Below are 22,753 nucleotides of genomic sequence, written 5' to 3'. Positions count from 1 at the left end.
AAATGTTTTATGCAAAGCAGAAAAAAGTGGCAAAAAATGTCCATAGACTCTAATTTATTTTGATACAAAAATCAACCATAATGTGTTTCGTGAATTTTTTGCAGTTTCACAAATTTTCCTATAGTTTCGAGAAGTTTTTGGCAAAGCAAAACTGGGTAGATTTGCTCATCACTACATAGCACCAATTTATACTCACGTAAGCACTGGTATTTGGCATCTGGATAGTGATTTTCTTCACATTCATCACATTTTTTCCCTGTATATTTTGGCTTGCATAAACATTGACCTGTAAACTGGAGGTGCATCAAAATTTAGTATATTTCCTTTTGTGAAGTATTTTCAATAAATTTTATAAATTGAATAAATCCAATATTATTCTGCCATATAAGAAATAGTATGTGATATTTTGTCCACATACTTTATTTTTTAAGTCTAATGGCTTTTACAAGGCAAGGTAAGGCATGAGTTAACACAGTCCATTGTTCCCTATGGGTTTGTACTCAAAGCACTTTTGGGAGCTGCCAAACACAGGTAGAACGCAAAGCAGTCTAATACAAACCATTCCAAACCTCAGCCACAGGTGTAGATTTACCATGAGGCAACATAACAAATTACAGGTTGCACTAAAAACTATCAACAACAAAATAAGATATGACTATAATTAATTTCCTGCATATGTAATTTTGAATGGACACTATCATGAACAATCTCAGGTACCAGATCCATTTTGTCCACCTTTTGTAGCCAAGCAATTGTTCAATTTACACATCATAAACTTTGTCACCTTATGAGTGAGATTCTAGCTATCTTTGTAACAAGGCATTCAGACCACAGTAGCGCCTTAGCAGGAATAATTTTTAGAATGACTGAAATAAGATCTCTAATCAAAATTGGAAATATTTATTAACAAAGAACTAGCTATCAGCAAGGTTGGATTAACAATGGACTGGATGGAGTGGCAGATTTAGACCCTTAGCAGAAATAAAGGACAATGAAAGTAAAAACACTGGGCGATACCAGTGCAGTTTTGTGTTCATATGTGTTAAAGTTAAAAATATGTCTCCGTGCTTCAGATGAGTTGTACATGCTCGTGTTATTATTTTATGCACTGCACTATATGAAAATATGTGGCTATCACCATATGGAAGCTCTAAAACAAGAAGAGTGGATGAAAGAAGAAACTAATACAGCTCTATACTGGTACAGTAATAGCACCACACACACATACTTTAGTGTAGCTCATATAGTACTCTCATTGTAACTGATTAAATACTTAAAAATTGTGGGCTTTTTTGGATCCTATACTTCCCTATAACACAGTATATATCTGATAGGACTTGACTGCTATTAAAGCACTTAGTATGATACACTTTCTATCAATCATATGTGAGGTTATTATCTATCCACTAAAACTCACTAATCACCCAAGAGCAAGTTACTACAGGACCTAATAAAGCCTATTTTAATAAACCTATTTTTTTTGAAGGCATGCTTACATGTGCTTATTGGGTGAGCTCTCAGTCATCCAGCAGGCTGAATAGACAGTGTGAGGGCATACACACTATGGCCACTGTTCCATTGTTTTGTTCCTGAATGATTTGTGACACCCCTTCACTTCACCATATATTGGCCAATATAGCACACTGGTTCATTACATATTTAAACTTGCCCAGTCCCTGAACTGACAGATATCCATTTTATATGGATAATCATCAAGATTGGTAGGCCTCTATACATGCTCAGAAAATCATGCAAAAGTTTGTTTCATACAATTTTATACAGCATGTGCATGTATGGCCAGATTTAGAGATCTGCAAGGGAAGTGAGTCCTTTCACATGACACTTGTGTATAATTTACCCACTGATGGAAAATAGATTGTTTTAAATTACAATTATGCAGAAGGCCATATTAAAGAACTCTACATTTGGCATCTATAAGTATTATACCTTAACCCTATTTTTTTAATTATGCAATATACAATGGACATATGAAGTACAGGGTCTCTTACCTGATTGCACTGAACTCCAAGTGAGTTGTTTAAGTAACAATCACAAGGTTGACATCCACTTCCATTGGACATCCCCCAGTACCCATATGCACACTTGTCACAGCTTGTTCCAATCACATTACGCAAGCATGGGCATTGACCTGTAGTCTTGTTACATACACATTCTCCAATCTCCTCATATACTGAACAGCTGTCTACATTGGTCCCCAGAGGATTACATACACATTCTTACAAATAAGGAAAAGATGACAGATTTAGTAAGTCCTGTATTGGTTCTTCTTTTCCAAATTAAATATTGTTATGCTGTTGATAAATACTAGACTGATATCTCAGGGTAGTCGCATGCAATTATTAGCCAACAGGCCAAACAGACAAATACTGTGCATACACATAAATAACCACATGGCGTTTTACCGCCATGCTTGGTCTGATGGTTTGTTTGGGATGATGGCCTGAACAATCAGGTCTAAATGGATGTAAAGAGGTGCTGTGGCTCCACACACCTATCTGGCAATACACCAATAGCTGCATCTGTAGATTAATTTTTTAGTTTGAACAGATCAGCTGCTAAAAAAATGGATTTCAAAATGGTCTGTGGGAAACGACCCCCATGGTGAGATAGCATGACTGAAATGGTCTAAACTGCTTGACTGAATCCAGGCATGTGTACACCTTCAGTTTCAATATAGGTTAGAGTTCTGCCAAACTATGCATTGCAATCATCATTACTTCTGTTGCTGATCAAAACATCTGTACTCAGCACATAGTATATTGGGACTGCATCACAGAAAGGCTATTTTGGGATAACAATATCCATCCCTGGCTACAGCTGCTTCCTGATTAAAGTGAATGACAAATGAACTGTAGAAACCACTTGAGGTGTAGAGTTTTGTTTGGTGATGATGGGTACATCCCATCTACCAGTATAATAAACAAGGTGTCTCCCTCAAATAAATATAATCTGGAGGTGGGCATTGAAAGTACTGTTTCTCTTTTTGCAGATGATACTAAATTGTGGAGAATTAAACTGGGCAGCAAACTGCAAAATGAGGTTCAATGTTGATAAATGCAAGGTTATGCACTTTGGCAAAAATAATATAAATGCAAGTTATACACTAAATGGCAGTGTGTTGGGAGTTTCCTTAAATGAGAAGGATCTTGAGTTTTTGTAGATAAGTTGTCTAATTCTGGGCAGTGTTATTCTGTGGCTACTAAAGCAAATAAAGTTCTGTCTTGCATAAAAAAGGGCATTAACTCAAGGGATGAAAACATAATTATGTCTCTTTAAGGCCTCATCTGGAGTATGCAGTGCAGTTTTGGACTCCAGTCCTTAAGAGGGATATAAATGAGCTGGAGAGAGTGCAGAGACGTGCAACTAAAGGGATGGAAGACTTAAATTATGAGGGTAGACTGTTGGGGTTGTTTTCTCTGGAAAAAAGCACTTGCAAGGGGACATGATTACACTTTACAAGTACATTAAAGGACATTATTAGCAGGAGACCATTTATCCATAAAGAGGATCAACCTTACAAGAGGCCACCCCTTCAGACTAGAAGAAAATAACTTTCATGTGAAGCAATGTAGGTGGTTCTTTACAGTGAGGACAGTGAGGTTGTGGAATACACTGCCGGGTGATGTTGTGATGGCTGATTCAGTTAATGCCTTTAAGAGTGGCTAGGATGATTTTTTGGACAGACAGAATATCAAAGGCTATTGTGATACTAAACTATATAGTTAGTATAGGTATGGGTATATAGAATTTATGTGAAAATAAGGGGGAGTGTGTGTATGGATGTAGGGTTTTCGTTTGGAGGGGTTTAACTTGATGGACTTTGTATTTTTTCAACCCGATTTAACTATGTAACTATGTAAATATGAAGCAGTTGTCAGGCTGTTGAGGGACAGGCATTTAGAACATTGTGTATCAGTTTAGATATAGCAAACAGATAAATATGTTTTGTACTTACTTCTACAGTTCTGAAGCAGGGGAGAGCCAAAGTAACCAGGTAAACATGACTCACAGTTTGCTCCATAAGTGTTGTGTAAACATTTTAAACACTCTCCAGTAACTTTATCACAGGATTCAGGATCAGTTCTATCAATATTGTTGTTACACTGACAGGCTAAACAGTGCCCTCCAAATTCTTCCATATTACCATAAAATCCAGGGGGACAAGAATCACAGTTGTCTCCTGGAAAAAATGTAATTGTTATATTCTAATATGTATAGAAAAAAATTGAACACAGAAACATTTGAGTCATCAGGGATTTGTGTCTCAAAATAAATTCATAATTTTATGTTTTATTACTATGTCAATGCTTTTCAAAAATATTTGCGTGTATGTGGCTTATTGTTCCCTCTGAGTAGAGAACAAAGGTAAGATTTACGAACATGCTCCATTGTACAAGAGCAGTTGCAACCAACAAGGTAGTTGCCTTCATTTTCCAACCTGTACTAAAATGTTCACAACTAATTGCTGATGGCTGCACTCGTGCAATTTAACACCTGTAATTTACCTATACTTGTAAATCAGCCTCTTATAAAAAATGTAATTAAAAAACATAAAAGCTAAATTGTGCCCACTGTTTCTTTATACTAAATATACTAAATATTTATAATGTACACTGATTTTGTCAAACACATAGGGGCACATTTACAAAGCTCGAGTGAAGGATTCGAATTAAAAAAACTTCGAATTTCGAAGTGTTTTTTGGGCTACTTCGACCATCGAATGGGCTACTTCGACCACGACTTCGACTACGAATTGAACGATTCGAACTAAAAATCGCTCGACTATTCGACCATTCTTTTCTTAAAGAGTACTGTCTCTTTAAGAAAAACTTCGACCCCCTACTTCGGCAGCTAAAATCTACCGAAGTCAATGTTAGCCTGTGGGGAAGGTCCCCATAGGCTTGCCTGAAATTTTTTGATCGAAGGATATTCCTTCGATCGTTGGATTAAAATCCTTCGAATCGTTCGATTTGAAGGATTTAATCCAACGATCGAAGGAATAATCCTTCGATCGTTCGATCGCAGGATTTGCGCTAAATCGTTCGACTTCGATATTCGAAGTCGAACGATTTTAGTTCCTAGTCGAATATCGAGGGTTAATTAACCCTCGATATTCGACCCTTCATACATCTGCCCCATAGCTTCTGTAATGGATCAAAAGATGAATATCTGTTATGCAAATGCATATACAGTGACATACAAATCTTTACCATAAATGCAGAAGCAATAATTATATTACCATAAACATACTACAGCTACTCCCTCTATTCACTTGAATGAGAAGTGTTGTGAGGTCCTCCTGCACTTCAGTACAGAAACATATTGTTGCTTTTCACTAATTAATTATGAATGCTGGCTTACACACACACACACACTTAATGTGAGTTAAAAACCATATTACAAACCTGTGTAGCCACTCAGGCAATTACACACCATTTTCAAACTATCAGGGTCTTGGTGGCAGGAATGTGCAAAATACTGGTTACTATTAGGAGAATCTGGACACATACATGGGCGACAAGGATGTCCCAGAGTAGGATTGCCATAGTAATTGTTCAGACACCTGCATAATTGAATGTTGAGAAAAAATAGTGACCAAACAGTGAGACAGGTTAGAAAATAAAAGTGAACTAAATGCCTTCTTTAGTACAAGATGTAATAAAAACCATAGATAGTTATTAATTAGATCAACTGACAAAATGTTCAGCAAAAGAACTACTGCATCCAATAATTTCTTTGTGGCCTGTACCCACAGCACTGTGCTGAACAATACTGTATGTTGCATATCACCTTTAGGGGGGTTTAGCACAATGCCATAGGTAAAGGGCGCATAACTGTAGGAAAGTACGGGCTCCTTTTACTCATGTATGCCATTGCTCTGGAAAGCACAAGTAAATGTTCAAGTTTAAGAGCCCTAAAGCTTGTGTTGTGCTGCTCAACATGAAATTGTCAATTTGTATTTCAGGAGAACAGCAAACTTTAAATAAGTTAGCATCCATTGATACCAGTAATACCTTTCACAGTCTGTTCCATTGGTAAATCCTTTGCAATCTAGACAGACTCCAGAAACTGGATCACAGATCTCGGAATTGCCATTACATTGGCAAGGCTGACAATTTGGAAATCCATAATATCCAGGTAGGCAGCTGTCACATCGGCGGCCATGTATTTCACCTCGACAAACACACTGACCAGACACTTGATCACATAAGGGGCTTACTGAACCTTTAGTATCACAGTTACACTCTAAAAAAAATAAGCAAACATAACTGTATTCAATTAGTACTTTATGTACTGTAGAATGCACACTCGCTTGTAACAGAGAATCAATTGGTAGCATTAACTCATATGTGTCATTCCACTAATTTATATGTATTCCAGCAGAGTCGTACACCATACAGTAATTGTATAAAATTTCAAACTGTAGCATTTATTCAGCTTAGATCAAATAAAAGGACTCCTGATCAAGCCTTATTTCTTTTTATACAGACAACTTTTGGGGAAAAGTTTATACACAACGCATAACCTTTGTCGGTCAATATTAATCTCACAGTGAACATTGGCATCTGTTGAAAAATGCTTATCCTATGGTTGCAGATTTCAAACAGATGCCTATGATGTTGTATAGAAAAGGTTGTACTGTATAGAATACATTTAGGGCACTTTACCCATTTACAACATGGCTCTTATCGCTTTAGCCTATGGAGGTGTGGAGACTGCTTGTTACATGAGGTGGGAACCGGTCACATCAGTTACACCGCCTTCAGACAGGAGCTTAAATACGCTGTTGTCACTCATTTTCACTGTTTGACTCATACAGAGATAAGCTTGAGATGTATAAAAATATATATATACAGAAAACTTATATATGTTTATTTTATGTTTATCTGAGACAGGGCTCAAATCTTTTACTTTAATGGCTATTTTAGCCAAAACCCTTTCCTGGGAACAGTACAGTAAATGAGTCTTCCCTATCATAAATCAAGACAGAACTGCTGTTTTTAGAAACTGTTACTGTTCTTACCATGTCCCATGCAATCTGAAAATTTAAGTTAAACCTTCAGTTGAAATAGTAAGCTCTATTATTTTGGTAGGGGCACAAACTATTTTCTCACAAGACTATCCTTGTAATCATGATAAAAAATTACAGAATTACATTTCCTGGTAGACGTGGATTTATCTGCTTTTAGTCGTGTGATTTTTTTTAGCTAACACTAAAATGTGTCAGTTATCTGAGTTGTACTTGCTGCCTTGCAAAAACTACATTGCTCTAATTAGGGGCAGATTTATCAAAATGTTAGATTTTAATTTCACTATTTGATATACACTTCCAAAAATCCCATAGGAATGAATAGAACATGGTTGAGTTTTTATTTATTAAAATCTAAACTCACATTTTGATAAATCTGCCCCTATTAGAGTAGATTCGCACAAGGATCAGGTGTTGTCTGAAAAGGACACCTGATCAAGCCTTATTTCCTTTTATAAAGACAACTTTTGGGGACCAAGATGTTGTTTAGCTGTACTAGATAATTATACCTTTACAACCAGCGGAACCAAATCCAAAACTGCCCACGGCACACCTGTCACAACACCTGCCAGCAACATTAGGTTTGCAGTCACACCAACCTCCAAACTTGCTACAGATGGGGCTTAAGGAACCATCAGCATTACAATTGCATTCTGAAACATAAAAGACAGCAATGTTTTCAGAAAAAGGATTAATCAGTTTGTGTTAAATATTTGAAAAATATTGAAAAATTGATTATACACCATGCATAATACTCCTTAAGTTTCCAATGTGGCTATGTTGTTAGTAACATATGGAAAGTCACTCAAGGAGGCTGCTGTTTCTCATACTCTTTCACATAAAAACACAACATATACACTTACCTGGTGCACGTTTTACACATCACATCCATGCTTACAAACATGGATGCATACATACATTTTGCTGGCTAAATATTCTGTATATTTTGGGGCAGATTTATTAAGGGTCGAGTTGTGTTTTCCATGAAAAATTCATTTTTTCATTTTCGTGTTAAAAAAAAACTAAAAATATTTGAGATGTATTATACCCCCAATCCTGGGAATAGCTCGAATCTGAAAATACACCATCAAAAAACCTGTCAAGGTCATTTAGAAGTCAGTGACAGAGGCCCCTTGAATCATTTGAAAATGTTAATAGCCTTCATTATGTTCAAGCTTTTTTCAGAAGGTTTAGCTCGAAAACTCAACAATTTAGAGTTTTTTTTCCACTGAAAACTTGATCAAGTTGAGTTTTATTGCTGTTAACCCTGAACTCGGTGATTTGTGTTTTTTTACTTAAAAATATCACCGGGGGCGTGTCCTGCATAGCGTCGGAGTAAGATGTGCTGACTGTGAGCTCCGCCATAATTTCTCCTGATATCATCCTGAGCCCTTCTGAATCGACGGTCTGGGACTATCCTCGGTCTCCTGAACGTTCTGAGCATGGGGAAATCTGGACCGAAGCAGAAAACTATTGAACATTTTGCCAAAAAAGGTGATGAACCCAGTGGCACTCCACCGCGGCCTACCAGTGAGGATGGTGACGCAGACCCGCCGAGTTGCAGCAACCAGACCCAGGACTCCAAATACTCCTGGCGGCTATTGCCGAATCCCAAGCTGCCCTCTCTACCCAAATTGAGGAGCTGAAGGTAGACTTCTCGCTGCTGCGTGCGGATGTCCAAGCGATCCGCGAAAGGCAGAGGGAAATGGAGAGCCGGATCTCCATCATGGAGGACGTACAAGGCCCAATTCCAGCCCAACTCAGCAGCCTGACGCAGCAAATTAAGCAACAAGCAGAGCTCCTTGAGGATTACGAAAACCGACAGCGCCGCAATAACATTCGGATTGTTGGTTTACCTGAACGAGCTGAAGGTGATAATCCGGTGATTTTTATTGAAACATGGCTCCGTGACAAATTTGGGCCTGACATCCTGTCGCACCACTTTGTGGTGGAACGGGCGCATCGTGTGCCGGGGAGACCCCCTCGACCTGGTGCCCCACCGCGGCCCTTCCTGCTACGTCTGCTAAATTTCCGGGATAGAGATGCCATACTGAATGCGGCACGACACAAGGCTGAAATACAACATGACGGGGCCAAAATTATGTTGTTCCCGGACTACTCCACGGCTTTACAAAAGAAAAGGAGCACCTTTATTGCTGTCAAGAAACGTCTGCGGGATTTACAGTACAAGTATGCTGTCTTATATCCAGCCAAGCTCAAGATCGTGGATGGCACTCAGTCCTACTTTTTCAATTCTCCAGAGGAGGCTGCATCCTGGCTTGACGGTACACACCAGCCGAACCCACGCAACAGCCCTGGGCACTAATCCATGATGGTTTGTCCCCATTTTTTTTGGCTTCCTATCGAGGTCACTACAACGCCATTTATTGGGCGATTTCACTATATATGGGCTCATTATGCAGAGTCCGTTGGCGGAGTCTTCTCAGGATCTAGAAGACGCAGTACTTGATCTTCCGGGGCTTGGACTACACCCCACAGTTGGTATTTACGGGTAATAGGTCTACCTAGTTTTAAGGATAGACAGGGAGGGAGGGTTATTGTTTGATTTGTGTATTGCTATATAATGCGAGTGTATTTTACTAGAATTGTATGTTTTCTTTTATTTTCCCTGCCCCCACCCTTCCCCATTGGGCCGCCTAGGGTTAAGCATGTTACATTACGTATACCTGTTTATCTTCCCAAATTCACGATATGGAGTCGATCGATGTAATTTCTTGGAATACCAGAGGCCTCAATTCCAAGATTAAAAGGGGCCTGGTATTCCAATATCTCAAAAAGTACCGCCCACACCTGGTTTTCCAGCAAGAAACGCATCTTACAGGTGGCCGTATTCTAGCTTTGAAAAAAGCGTGGGTTGCTAGAGTGTATCACGCTGAGCTTTCAAATTACTCTAGAGGAGTGGCAATTCTAGTGAGTAAAAAAACGAATCTCACTATAGTGGAGTTACATACTGATCCACTTGGTAGATATATTGTTGTGCAATGCTCAATGCAACAGCAGTTGCTTAATCTGGTTTGTGTGTATTTGCCCCCACCGGCCGACATCGCCATACTTGATGAGGTCATGGGGAAATTATTGAATATGGCTCCAGCCCCCACACTGCTAATGGGTGATCTCAATATGGTTTTGAATCCTGAGATAGACCGCTGCCCCCCAGGTAACCCAGGCTCGACCCCCTTGCTTAATTGGTGTCACGCTTATAACTTTGTCGACATCTGGAGGCAGGCCCATCCGGTAGGACGAGCATACTCTTGCTATTCAGCCACCCATAAGACGGCATCGCGAATAGATTTAGCACTGGCATCGCCAATTCTGCAAGCCAAAATTACTAATGCCCGTTACTTACCGGGGGTATTTCAGACCATGCCCCACTTTCCATATCCATCAGGTCAGATCATGACTGTGCTACGCCTATGTGGCGCCTCAATCCTAAGTGGCTTACTGTGCCTGAAGTGTCTGATAGGGTGGCACAAGATCAGGAGAGTTACTGGTTGGAGAATGTAAACTCCGCGGACCCTCTAATTGTTTGGGAGGCCTCAAAAGCCTGTCTTAGGGGATCCTTTATTGGCAACATAGCGGTGTATAGACGCCAGTTAGATACAGAACTGAATAATCTGAATGCTGAGGTCGCGGCAGCGCAAGCTCAATTCACGACAGATCCATCCCCTGCCGTTTATGCTAAGGTTGCCCAAGCCCAAAGAGATCTCCAACTTCACATTCTTGACAAAACCAAAAAAAAGTTATTATGTACCTCGCAGGTCGTGTTTGAGAAAGGCAATAAAGCTGGCAAACTCTTAGCGTACCTCTCCAGAGAACAAAAACCGATAACAGTTATCCCTAGGGTTCGGCAAGCCAATGGCAATCTCGTTGACTCCCCTACAGGTATCAACGATGCCTTTAGAGAATTCTATACTCAACTCTATAACCCAGCACTTCCCACTCATGATACTTGCCCGCTGCAAATTCTTAGCAATGCTAAACTTCCCAATCTCTCCGCTACTGAACAACAATTACTGGAAAGTCCTATCTCTTTAGAAGAGATCAAGGTAGCAATTTCTGCATTCCCTTCTGGAAAGACCCCAGGGCTAGACGGGATTCCTATTGAGCTATACAAAACCCACCTGGATAGTATGGCACCCAGGTTGCTAAACATGTACCAAGAGGCTCTTCTTAAAGGTCACCTCCCACCAACGACCCAGGAAGCACTAATTGTCCTAATCCCAAAACCTGGTGGGGATGTTGAGGATTGTGCTGCCTATAGGCCTATCTCCTTACTCACATGCGATAACAAGATATTAGCTAAAATTCTAGCGCTGCGATTAGTACGAGTAATAGAGACGTTGATTCATCCAGATCAAACTGGGTTTATGCCCGGGAAGGCCACATCCATCAACATACGTAGGCTCTACACTAATATGGAATATTTAGCCCTAACCAAAAATCATGGAGCAGTTGTCGCTTTAGACATCAGGAAAGCCTTTGACTCACTACACTGGGACTTCCTCTGGGCAACTATGGAACACATGGGCTTTGGGCCCAATTTCCTCAATTGGGTTAAACTATTATATACCAATCCCACAGCTCGAATTCAAACTAACCGTAGGATATCCCCCTCCTTGAAGCTGAGCAGAGGTACGAGGCAGGGCTGTCCCTTGTCCCCATACTTATTTGCTATCGCCATAGAACCATTAGCTGGCCTGATTCGTAATGACCCGGGTATTCGTGGTTGGGAAGTAGAGGCATTGGAAGAGAAAATTTCTCTATATGCTGACGATACCCTAATCTATTTACAAGATACACGCCACTCGCTTGATAGAATGCTTCAGGTTGTTGACCAGTTTGGGAAAGCATCGGGTCTCACGGTTAACTGGTCCAAATCCACACTTCTACACCTGGGTACATCCCTGCAGTGACCTCTACTTCGGGCACAGGCATTAACGCAGGTAGATCACTTCAAATACCTAGGTATAGTCATTCATCCGGACCTCTCCCGTTATACCGCCCTAAACGTAGACCCAGTAGTAGCCGATACTTGTCACAAATTCTCTCTATGGTCCCCACTCCCACTTAATCTGATAGGCAGGGTTAATATGATAAAAATGATTATCCTTCCTAAGTTGTTGTATATGTTCCAGAATGCACCTACTGTTATGCCGGCAGCACTGTTTTCAAGGTTGGATTCCATGGTGTCATCATTTATTTGGGCAAACAAACAACCTCGAATTAAACTGGCATCGCTACCTGCACCTGTGGCACTTGGGGGTCTGGCTCTGCCTCACTTTTTTATCTACTATCTAGCATCTCAACTTACTCATGTGGCAGGGTGGCTCAACCCTTCGGCTGAGGACACTGCTAGCATTACTGCTGCTGCGGTGGCGGGTTCCTTTGAGTCACTGGCTAATCTGCCCTTCCGTGGCATCTCTCAAAACGGATGGCCACTTTCCACATTTCGTACAGGCATACTTGCTTGGAAAAAGGCTTCAGCTTTACGTAAACCCACCAACCCACAAGTATCACCCAATATGCCACTGTGGCTGAATCCATCCCTGCCACACTTAAGAACGATACCGGATCCGCAATTATGGGCGACCTATAACATCAAATATTTGGGCCAATTGTATCACAACCAGACACTTAAGTCATTTACTGACTTGTCCCAAGAATTTCAGTTACCGCGTACTATGTTCTACAGGTATCTCCAGGTTCGACATGCTCTGAATGCCCAATTCTCTGATGCACCTTTACTGGAAACCCCAGCCTTGGAAACTTTGCTTAAGGTACCTGACAAGAAGAAACGACTGTCTAATGTGTATAATCTGTTAAATTCTCAAAACCCGTATGCAAAATGTTATGGTAAATGGGCCCAAGATATCCCTACCTTAGACTTAGATGATTGGGATGACATCACTTCGACCTTTGTTTCCACGGTGATTAGTAGCGGGGATAGGCTTATACAGCATAAAATGATCCATAGGTTGTATTTTACCCCAGTACGCTTGTTTCATATGAGATTGATCCCAGATAATTTGTGTTATAAGTGTGGTCTAGTACCAGGTACCTTTATGCATGCTTTTTGGTCCTGTACGGTTATCAATGCTTACTGGAAGAACCTTGCCTTATATTTACAAACCTATCTGGACTTTCCTTCGGTTCTGGTGCCGGAAATTTTTCTACTAGGTCATTTAGACCATTTAATTCCGCAACAAGCTGCACGACAAATGTTCCGTTTACTACTCTTTTATGCAGGGAAGGTTATTTCACTAAAGTGGAAGCTCAGGGACCCCCCTACAGTACCATTGTGGAAGAAATTGGTTAATGAGGCCCTTTCTATGTACCGACTGACCTATCTGAGTAGAGGTTGCCCAGAAAAATTTGCTAAAATTTGGAATCCCTGGACCACTTGTCAGGACACTACTACAGACATGGACTAACTCTTTTGGCATGATATGTCTCCTGGACTGCCCAACAGGTGGCCCTACCACCACTTCCCCCTCCCCCTACCTATTATTTTTCCCCCTCCTTTTTTTTTTCTTTTCTTTTTAATTTCTTTCCCAATGAATGCTTTGTTTTATTGTTAATGCAAAAATAAAAGCTTTAAAAAAAAAAAAAATATCACCTTGGTGATCATGGAACTTACAAAAAACTATTAGCAATAATCAAGTTTAAATTTATGGCAACAATTTTTTCAATTTTTAAAAGGTTTTAATCCATCCATTCATTGTTATTCAATAAACATTTCATTTAAGCTCTTAAAGATCATATTTGTACATATGGATACTGTTATCTTTATTTCAAAAGAAAAATGAAAAAAAAAACACTTACTGGCAGCTCCAGTATGTATGCGTGCAGACATGCTTACAATGAGCCTCTCACACACATCTGGAAGTATTTCTGTTCCCATTTCAGATGCCATTTCAATGCAGTTGTAATTGTCATATTCCTCCAATTCTGCCTGGTTGCACAATTTTTTTACTGAAGCAATTTTGGGTATCAGTCCAAGCTTTGCAGGCAAAGATAAAAGTTTTTATTTTGTATTAATTATATAGCTACTCACAGTAGATGTTGAGAATAGTATTTATAATGTTAAAATACATGAGCTTGCAAATATTTAAATTGAAATTTTCAAATAATTCTAATTTCAAATTATTCTAAGAAGTCATAAGAAATTATATCTACAGTTAAAAAAGGGGGAAATTGAGAAGAGCTGTGGCTAGTCACATTATAAGGCAATTGTTAGAGCTGCTACTTTGTTTCTTATACAGGTAATAGGAAAACTTTCCTCCTGGAGACAACCTTTCTTTTTTTTCTTTTTAACAACAATTTTCTATATAAATTGTCTGAGATAATACATGAGCAAGGTAGGAAAGAAAAAAGTACATAACCACTCAGTGGCAGTACCATTTACTAGAATCTCGGTTACAGTAATATGGGCAGATTATAAATGATTTTATCAATCATCATTTGGCCATCTATTTCAAGAGGACATTTCTTATAGGCAAAAATTTGTGTAGAGTAGAACATGAATATCTATATATATTTACACACATATATATATATATATATTTACATTTTTACATACAGGCATAATCAAGTACACCCTTTATCCAGAATGCCCAAAAAATAACCCCATAGAAAAATATCCTATCCCCATAGAGGGCATTTTTAGAAATTAATTCCCCTCCTTTCTATTTTTCTAAAGTAATTAAACAGAACCTTGTACTCGATGGTATTTAAGATATCAAAAACTCATTTTGGTAGCAAAAAAATTAGATTGGATAAATGTTTAAGTGGTTTTAGTAGAGAAGCTATGTAATCCAAATTACAGAGTAATAACCATTATTTGGCAAACCCAAGAATTCCACACAAAAAATAATTACAAAGTGATGTTTGAAAAAAATAAATTAAACTAAAATACTCTACAGCTTGTATCAGAGGGACTACATAAATATCGACTGAAATAATGTGGCTTACCGAATCGATTAATAAATAACTATTTGAGTCAGAATTTGATTCCTGTGTTAAATAAACATCTACTGAATATTCAATCTCTGGGGTCAGACATATTGAGGTGTTCAGCAATGCTAATCTGTTATAAAAATAAAAGTTACAATCATTAAAGAGAAAAATAACAAACAGATGTTTTTGTGAGTTCATTATTAAATATACAGAGTTCATCACTCCGTATAAATGTCAAAAGACATATCTCTTAGAAAGGTTAATGCACCTTTCCAATAAAATTCAAAATGAAGGGTATGAAACTTTGTTTCTGCACACACACACACACAAATATATATCTTCACTTTTCAGCTTCAGAAAATGTAACATCCTACAAAAACTACATCATTACTACAAAAAAAAAACAGAATTAATAATAGAAACAAGCTGGTGCTCCATTGTGTGGCCATACCTGGATGTAGCACTCAGAAATAACAAATCTCTGCCATCAAGAGGCATACTATTTCTGCAGTGTTCACTTGCTTCTCCTTTTGGTGAGTTTACCACAATTCTGGCTGTCCAGTCTTCCAAAGTCTGATCAATGGAGAAACAATAGTTGAATAATAACACAATGTAAAAGTAACTATTTTCTAATAGGGAATTATAACATTATTTTACATTCTCTATGGCAGAATCAGTTTTCAATGGCTTTAACCAAAATAATGTTTCTTGGTGCTGGAACACAAAGGTGACTTCACAATGGATATGATGCAGTTTTTCTGTCTAAATGATGGCACCCTTGAAACATCACCTACCCAATGTTCATTAAGAATACCATTATATACCTACTCAGAAACAGAAAGCAATTGCTATTACTTGCAGCTACTTGTGTGCTGTTGCGGTAAGAAAATATTCATAATTCATATTTAATATTTTATTATCTTTTCCCTTATCGTTAAATGCCTTTATTTTAAATTATACATTATCTTTGCATATTATGGTCTGCTTACAGTTGGAGGTGCTAGTTTATATAATTTGTTTTGTGTGAATTGATGGTAAAAATAAAATGGCATCCAAAATGTTCATATTAACTAATAGATATGCTTTTGCACAGTTTAGTTAGTTCCACCTTGAAGGAACAAAAATATCTAATTTTCATGGGTAAAGGAAGATTCCATAAAACTTTGGTCCATTTGTGGACTTGGTTTTTTGAGGTAAGATAATTCGGCAAAGTGTTTCATGGGTACCAGACCCAGCAACTCAAATTCTGTGGAAAACAGAACTTTCAGAACTACAGGATGTTTGTAATATTTTTGATAATTTTTGAATAAATTAAGTTAAAATGTACATTTTACACAGTGGAAAAACTATCCAGCCATGTAAATATTTTACTGATACAGACAAATCGTGGGGTTATAAAAAAATAGATTTACCTCAGGTTCATAGCGTATCGCAATTACAAATTCCATTGGGTATGGAATGTTGTTCACAGTAAATCTTAATCCAGTCCCACTGAGAACACGTACAAATCCAGGCCCTGTCCAAGTTATATCACTCCCAGTAGTGGGCTGTCGAAGCACCACTTCTGCAAAGCCATTTGTAGAAAAAGGAAAAATTTCCTATGTGACAAAAATATATTATTTTTTAATGGTTATACATGCGGAAGATTGCAAATGTTTGTGTGAAGATGTGAGCCCTTGTTACCTTTATGTGTGTTCTCTCAGTTAAACTTTGCTTAGTCATGTTTGTTAGTATTATTCTGCCATTCTCAAACCTGAATTCAATTCCTTGTTTTTCAAAATAATCTTTGCATTTTGGCATTGGAGTTACATTAACCTGAGAACAGAAATAGAACAGAAAAAAATAGTCTTATTAATATAAAGAAATCAAAACATGTTGGTATTTTGTGAAATGTATGATCTACATAAAGTAAAAAGTCTGATTATATAAAGAGAAATCTCTTTATCAATAAATACTGTATCTTACTTTTGTAGTATGATAACAGAATAAAAAATGATTTTATCACTATAAGAATGCCAAAAAGTGTAAAGCCAGCCACACAATGCTATACCTAAATAGATCCAATTAAAACAAGGGCCCATGCAGACCTGTTAAGTGAAGACTCCACTTGATATATTTTGCTGGATGCAGCAATTGCTTGGTGAGATCATGTACATTTCCTGATTCATATTTGACTAGTTATTTGTTGAGAATGCCGTTGTTTTGGCCCACTACACAGGTCTAGTCTGTACTTGTTAAAAAACCAATAGACAAGGGAGGGGCAGGCTGGTATATTTGTAGAAAGAAAACATGTTGTATTGGGTATAGAGGTTATTAGTAGATATTCTTATTGTTCAGAATATGTTATTTAATATGGTTGAAGACCATTTATGTGACATGGGATGACACAACAAAAATAAAATCCTCACTTGATTCACCTTGAGGCAGTGGGCAAATTCCTGTGAGCACCACTAACTATGCTGTTTGAGAGAGATACAGTATTTATGCATAGCATGTTGTGTTATGATGACAGATTTATGCTGTTACCAAAATGGTATCTTCACCTGATTCACCTTGAAGCAGTGTGCAAACTATGCTGTTTGAGAAAGACACAGTATTTATGATATGTTATGATGACATATTTATGCTGTGACGTCACCTGTGTGAGCCTAAGGACTACACACTGCGGAAAAAACGCAGGCGAAAAAACAGCAGACCGCATTGTGAATTGTCCGGACTTTGACACCACGGGGACTTTGTTTTAAACGTCAATACATTGTGAAAATGTGAGTGCAATTATTTTATATATTTTATTATTAAATTAGATTTTACACTATTTTAAGCACATTCCTATAGAATTACTGAAATCCAGTTGAGAACAAACATACTTCATTGTGAAAAGCAACACTATATTTGAAGGTTTATACAAATATTAAACGTTAGTAAGTACCCACCTATAAATTCCCATGACACTGTTTGGTGCATTGAAGGGAATGGGCATTTTTTTCTTTCATTTTTCTCAGCGAATTTTTGTTGCAGTTTCCCAAAAAAATGTATCTATGGCGAAATTCAGAATTTCGCCACAAATCCAAAAAAATCACTACTGATAATGCACAAACTCAACTGCACTATTCTGCATCTGTTGGTCAGCTTTCCAAACAGGTACACTTTTCTGTCTAATAGACTCTGTGGAAAGCAGGCCAATGGAAGGCAGGCTATGGAGAGGGGGTTTATTTCTTCCTTAACCTAGAACAAAACTTGTGGGAGCCTAGTTTTAAGATATTCTAATTCTAATGATCTCTAACTCAAACATTAAATCACTTTGGCTACATACTGGAACAGCTCAAACCATCAGCTGAGACATTTACTCAAAAAACTCATATCTTTCTGAGCTTCCAGTAGATTCACCCACACTTACAGCATTCTTAGATAGTGGGTATTATTATTACTTTATATTTTTAATTCTCATTGAATTGTCTAACTGAACCCAAAATTGGAGTCAGAGCAGTTGCTGATCACAATAATAACATGAACAAGATTTGACTTGGGTATTGGCTCAGCTTTTGAAACCTCTAAGATAATGATTGCAGATTTTTTGGTCCAAGCCCTCCTTGAGGGACACATTTTTTTTCAGGGCCCCCCAATAGCTCATAACAAAGTTACATATATACTATTACATTGGCACAATAACCATTTAGCCATTGCCTCAAGAAAAAGTTTTCTTTTCAAATTATCTCCCTAACTGGGCTTTCATTGGTATCTTTGTGAGGTTTTTTTATACCTCGAATCACCTCAAAACCCGAATGGTATCTAATTTATGAAAAAATCCATATGGAAAAATTTTTTGTAAATTTAGGGTGAAAAACCCAAATATTCAAATTTATTTTTTTACGTGGAAAAAATCTTGAAATTGACCTCTGCCATTGACTTCTACATGATGCCGACAGGTTTTAGCTGGAATATGTTCTGATTATAGTTATTTCCATCTTCGGGGTCTAATAAATCTCTATTGTGCTGGCAAAATATTTTTAAAACCTTATAGTAGTATCCCTGTAACATATCATTATGAAAATTCACACAACTTACTATGTTTTCGGGTTTGGTGAGAAGCAGTGCATTTTCTGCTTCATAGAAGTAGTAATCAAGTGGTATAATATAGTGACCCGGTTTTGGCTGATTACAATGGCGGCCATTAAGGTTAGGGCGACAGTCGCATTGACCATTACTCTGGGAGCATCTGTAATGAAATAAAGGATTTACATAGATAAGCATGTGATAAGCAAATTAGTAAACTAGGTAGAGAATTATGTACAAACACACACATAATTTAAACTAACCTTATCTGAACTAGCAACAATTCATGCATAGAAGTCACATTAAGTAATACCATATTCTTGAAGGAGAAACACCTACTGGAATAACTAATTCCATAACTCTGCCCTTGTGTTCTTAATAAATAAGTTGAACCAGTTACTCCTCTTTCTGTCTTAAAATATGTCAATTACTGCTCCCTATTCTTTTCTGTAGGACCACCCATAAGGGCAAGCAAAGTGCCAAATGTAGAAATCAGTGAAAGATGCCAGAAGTAAAGGAGGAGGTTGCAATGTAGCAGAATGTTGTCAGGGAACAACTAGAGGGCAGACAAAACAAAGAACTTATAATTATGGAAGAGCTTTTACAACCAGAGCACAGGACCCGGAACATTTTAATGCAGCTATGCCAGCCTTGGTTAGACAGGAACTACATCAAACAGGCTGAGTTAATATCTGAACAAGACAGTACAAACTAAGAGGGCAAATTAGAAATCAGCTATGAAACAGGCCAGTGACTTATACCAGGAGGTCAGTCACAATAAAAACAAAAGGATAACACAAAATAGGAAGGTGTGAAACAAGTAGAATAACCCTCTGCAACAACTCAGCATATAATATCCCATAGCAAACAGTAGTAGCATCAGTTGCTTAAAGAAGTAGTTCACTTTCAAAACATTTATTCACTCTCACTGTTATCTAATAGCTCACAAGAAGGAAATAAGAAAAGAGGTCCTTACAAGTCACTGAGTGCTCCACCAATATCGCAGTTGCACGGTGTACAGGAATGTACACTATTGCCAAGTCCCCAGTAACCAGGCTACGAAAAAAAGGATTACATATTGAAAAAAATTTTACATGACTTGTTTAAATAAATGTACATTTTAACATATATATTATTAGTTTCATTTTGAACTCTGTTTTCCTGCCTCTTTGATACATGGCTGATCCTTACACAGTAATTTCCCATCATTTTATTAGGCCATCTTTAAAATGTTTGTGGCACTGCACAATCTTGGGCTTCTGTCATGCTGTGCATTACAAAGGTAAAGAAAAAGCCATACTCATGCATGTGTACGAAGTGACAGGAAAATAATGCTGAATGATTCAAAAAAAAAATACGAATACCTCTAAGAGTCTGAATTGATTAAAAATAGTTTAATAGGATCTATGCAGCTCCCGTTGACTTCGACAACTTTTACCTGGCAAAGTTTTGTATTAGAGGTTTTCATGGATTTTACACACATAAATCTTGAATTTTTAGAGCTTTAAAAAAATTAAAAACCACAAATTCTTAAAGATTCGTGATTGTTAGTATATAGTCCCCTTAGAGTGCACAAAAAATATTTATACATCACTGAATAGTACTGCCACAGTTCTGTGGTCCTTGTAACCATATGTGGTAGGAATTTTTCAAAAGTGGGTTCTGGGTCATTGGTTAAATGATAAAATATATTATAAAATATTATATATTATAAAATAAAAAAAATATTTTTGCAGTTATACAGGTATAGGATGCGTTATTCAGAAACCAATCATCCAGGAAGCTCATCCAGAAACCCATCATCCAGGTAGACCATCTCTCATAGACTACATTTTATTCAAATAATAAAATTTTTTACAAATTATTTTCTTTTTCACTGTAATACTAAAGCAATACCTTGTACTTGATCCAAACTAAGAAATAATTAATTATTATTCAAAGCAAAATCAGCCTATTGGGTTTATTTAATGTTTGCATGATTTTCTAGTAGACTTAAGGTATGACGATCCAAATTAAGGAAAGATCCGTTATCTTGAAAATCCCAGGTCCTGAGCATTTTATACAACAGGACGCATACCTGTATAATAAAATCCCGTTCTAGATGCATCTGTGCTCACTCAAAACAGAAGAAAAATAATCATACTCACAATACATTCTTCACAGTATCTTCCCGTTGCAAATTGTTGACACTGACATTCGCCAGTAACTGTATCACAGGTTGAGAACTTCAGGCTTCCGAATGGATTGCAGTTGCAGTCTGAAACATTTCAAGATTAGATTTTGGAAAAAAATAAAAATATATATAAATATATATTTTGACTTCATTTTGCTGGTGGCAGAGCAGGTATTCAACGAATTGGCAACACTTAGAGAGGAAATTAAAAAAAACTTGAAGCACAGTATGAGCAGACTTTAAGGGCTGATAAAACTACTGACTGGCTGAATAGATTGAACTCCATAGTAGACAAACACAAGCAGGAACTGAGTTTAAACAGACTGTAAAATTAGAATAGTGTAAGGGTGGCTTCTGGATTTGAGATGGGATAAAAATCAGGTGGGCAATATTAGGAGGAAACACAAACCCAGATCACTACAGACTATCAACAGTTCTGACCAATAGACAGACTCTGACTCTGGGGCTGTCTCCAAAACACAATCAGTTCTGCTCAAAAGAATAAGGAAAAGATGACTCACCTGGTGGGGAGGATGCAAACCCAGGGGGAAGAAAGCCCCCAAGGGGACTGCTTTGTTTGTAGAGTAGGTAGGCACTCAAGGAGCAGTCCTCCAGGCAGTTGTAGTAAAAAGGTCTTTATTGAAGTACAAGTATGGATTACAGCCTTACGTGTTTTGTGTTGTCACAAACTCATAGGCTGGGTACCAACCAGTCAGTTTAAATCTGAGCTGGACAGTAGATTGGCCCATGCATTACAAACTGGCTGGATCGATCAGAACACTTTAGATTTTTTGTAATCAGACTACCATAGAATTCCCATATTTATACATTACCTAAAATCCACAAATCACTATCTGCCCCACCTTGCAGACCTATCATCTCTGCTGTAGGTTCCCGGTATCAACAGTTACCACCTTTATTTATCATTTCCTACAACCTACTGTTCACTCTATGCCTTATTATACACAATACCCCACACATTTAATAAACACCGTCAGAGCTCTTGGAGAGGTCCCCAATGATTACCTGTTGGCAACTATTGATATTAAAAGTGTATATACTGTAATCACCCACAAATCGGCATAGAAGCTTGCAGTAGGGTCAGACAGGGTTAGGTTTAGACAGTACTTACCAAATTCCTCACTGATTTATTAGAACTAGCTTTAACAAGGAATTATTTCATATTTGAAAGTGTTTTTCCCTCAAACCTCTGATACCACTATGGGCAATGCACTGGCACCATCATATGCCAATTTATTCATGTTTCAATTTGAACAGCGTTATGTTACTACTAACTCCCAAATTATACTATATTTACGCTACATAGATAACCTGTTATTTATGTGTCATGGTAAAAGTGAAACCTACAAACCGAAACAAGATACTGCATACCACCAACAACCATCAACCCTCTATCAAAGGAATCCCTTATTAACTATATGTAATAACAGCAACACTGACACTACACAAAACAGATTAACAGATTACTACAAAGGGGG

General features: G+C 37.8%; 1 protein-coding gene across 2 annotated transcripts in view; it reads right to left on the bottom strand.

Annotated features, from left to right (window-relative positions):
- Positions 1–22,753, bottom strand: part of lamb4.L (laminin subunit beta 4 L homeolog) — a 69,858-nt gene that overhangs the window by 22,683 nt on the left and 24,422 nt on the right. For both annotated transcript variants that reach the window (XM_018252638.2, XM_018252640.2), the window contains exons 12-25: positions 21,229–21,338; positions 20,058–20,137; positions 19,094–19,244; positions 16,712–16,843; positions 16,441–16,626; positions 15,480–15,601; positions 15,044–15,158; positions 13,895–14,072; positions 7,561–7,704; positions 6,036–6,267; positions 5,427–5,584; positions 3,977–4,201; positions 2,010–2,236; positions 197–293 (exon numbers count right to left, since the gene is read on the bottom strand). In XM_018252638.2, coding sequence (XP_018108127.1) covers positions 197–293; positions 2,010–2,236; positions 3,977–4,201; positions 5,427–5,584; positions 6,036–6,267; positions 7,561–7,704; positions 13,895–14,072; positions 15,044–15,158; positions 15,480–15,601; positions 16,441–16,626; positions 16,712–16,843; positions 19,094–19,244; positions 20,058–20,137; positions 21,229–21,338 — 2,157 coding nt within the window. The remainder of the gene's footprint in view (positions 1–196; positions 294–2,009; positions 2,237–3,976; positions 4,202–5,426; positions 5,585–6,035; positions 6,268–7,560; positions 7,705–13,894; positions 14,073–15,043; positions 15,159–15,479; positions 15,602–16,440; positions 16,627–16,711; positions 16,844–19,093; positions 19,245–20,057; positions 20,138–21,228; positions 21,339–22,753) is intronic.

Source organism: Xenopus laevis, chromosome 3L (genome assembly GCF_017654675.1).
Source record: "Xenopus laevis strain J_2021 chromosome 3L, Xenopus_laevis_v10.1, whole genome shotgun sequence".
In the NCBI taxonomy this organism is placed as follows: domain Eukaryota; kingdom Metazoa; phylum Chordata; class Amphibia; order Anura; family Pipidae; genus Xenopus; species Xenopus laevis.
Note: the sequence above shows the minus strand (reverse complement) of the source record. Positions and strands in the feature narration are given on the sequence as shown.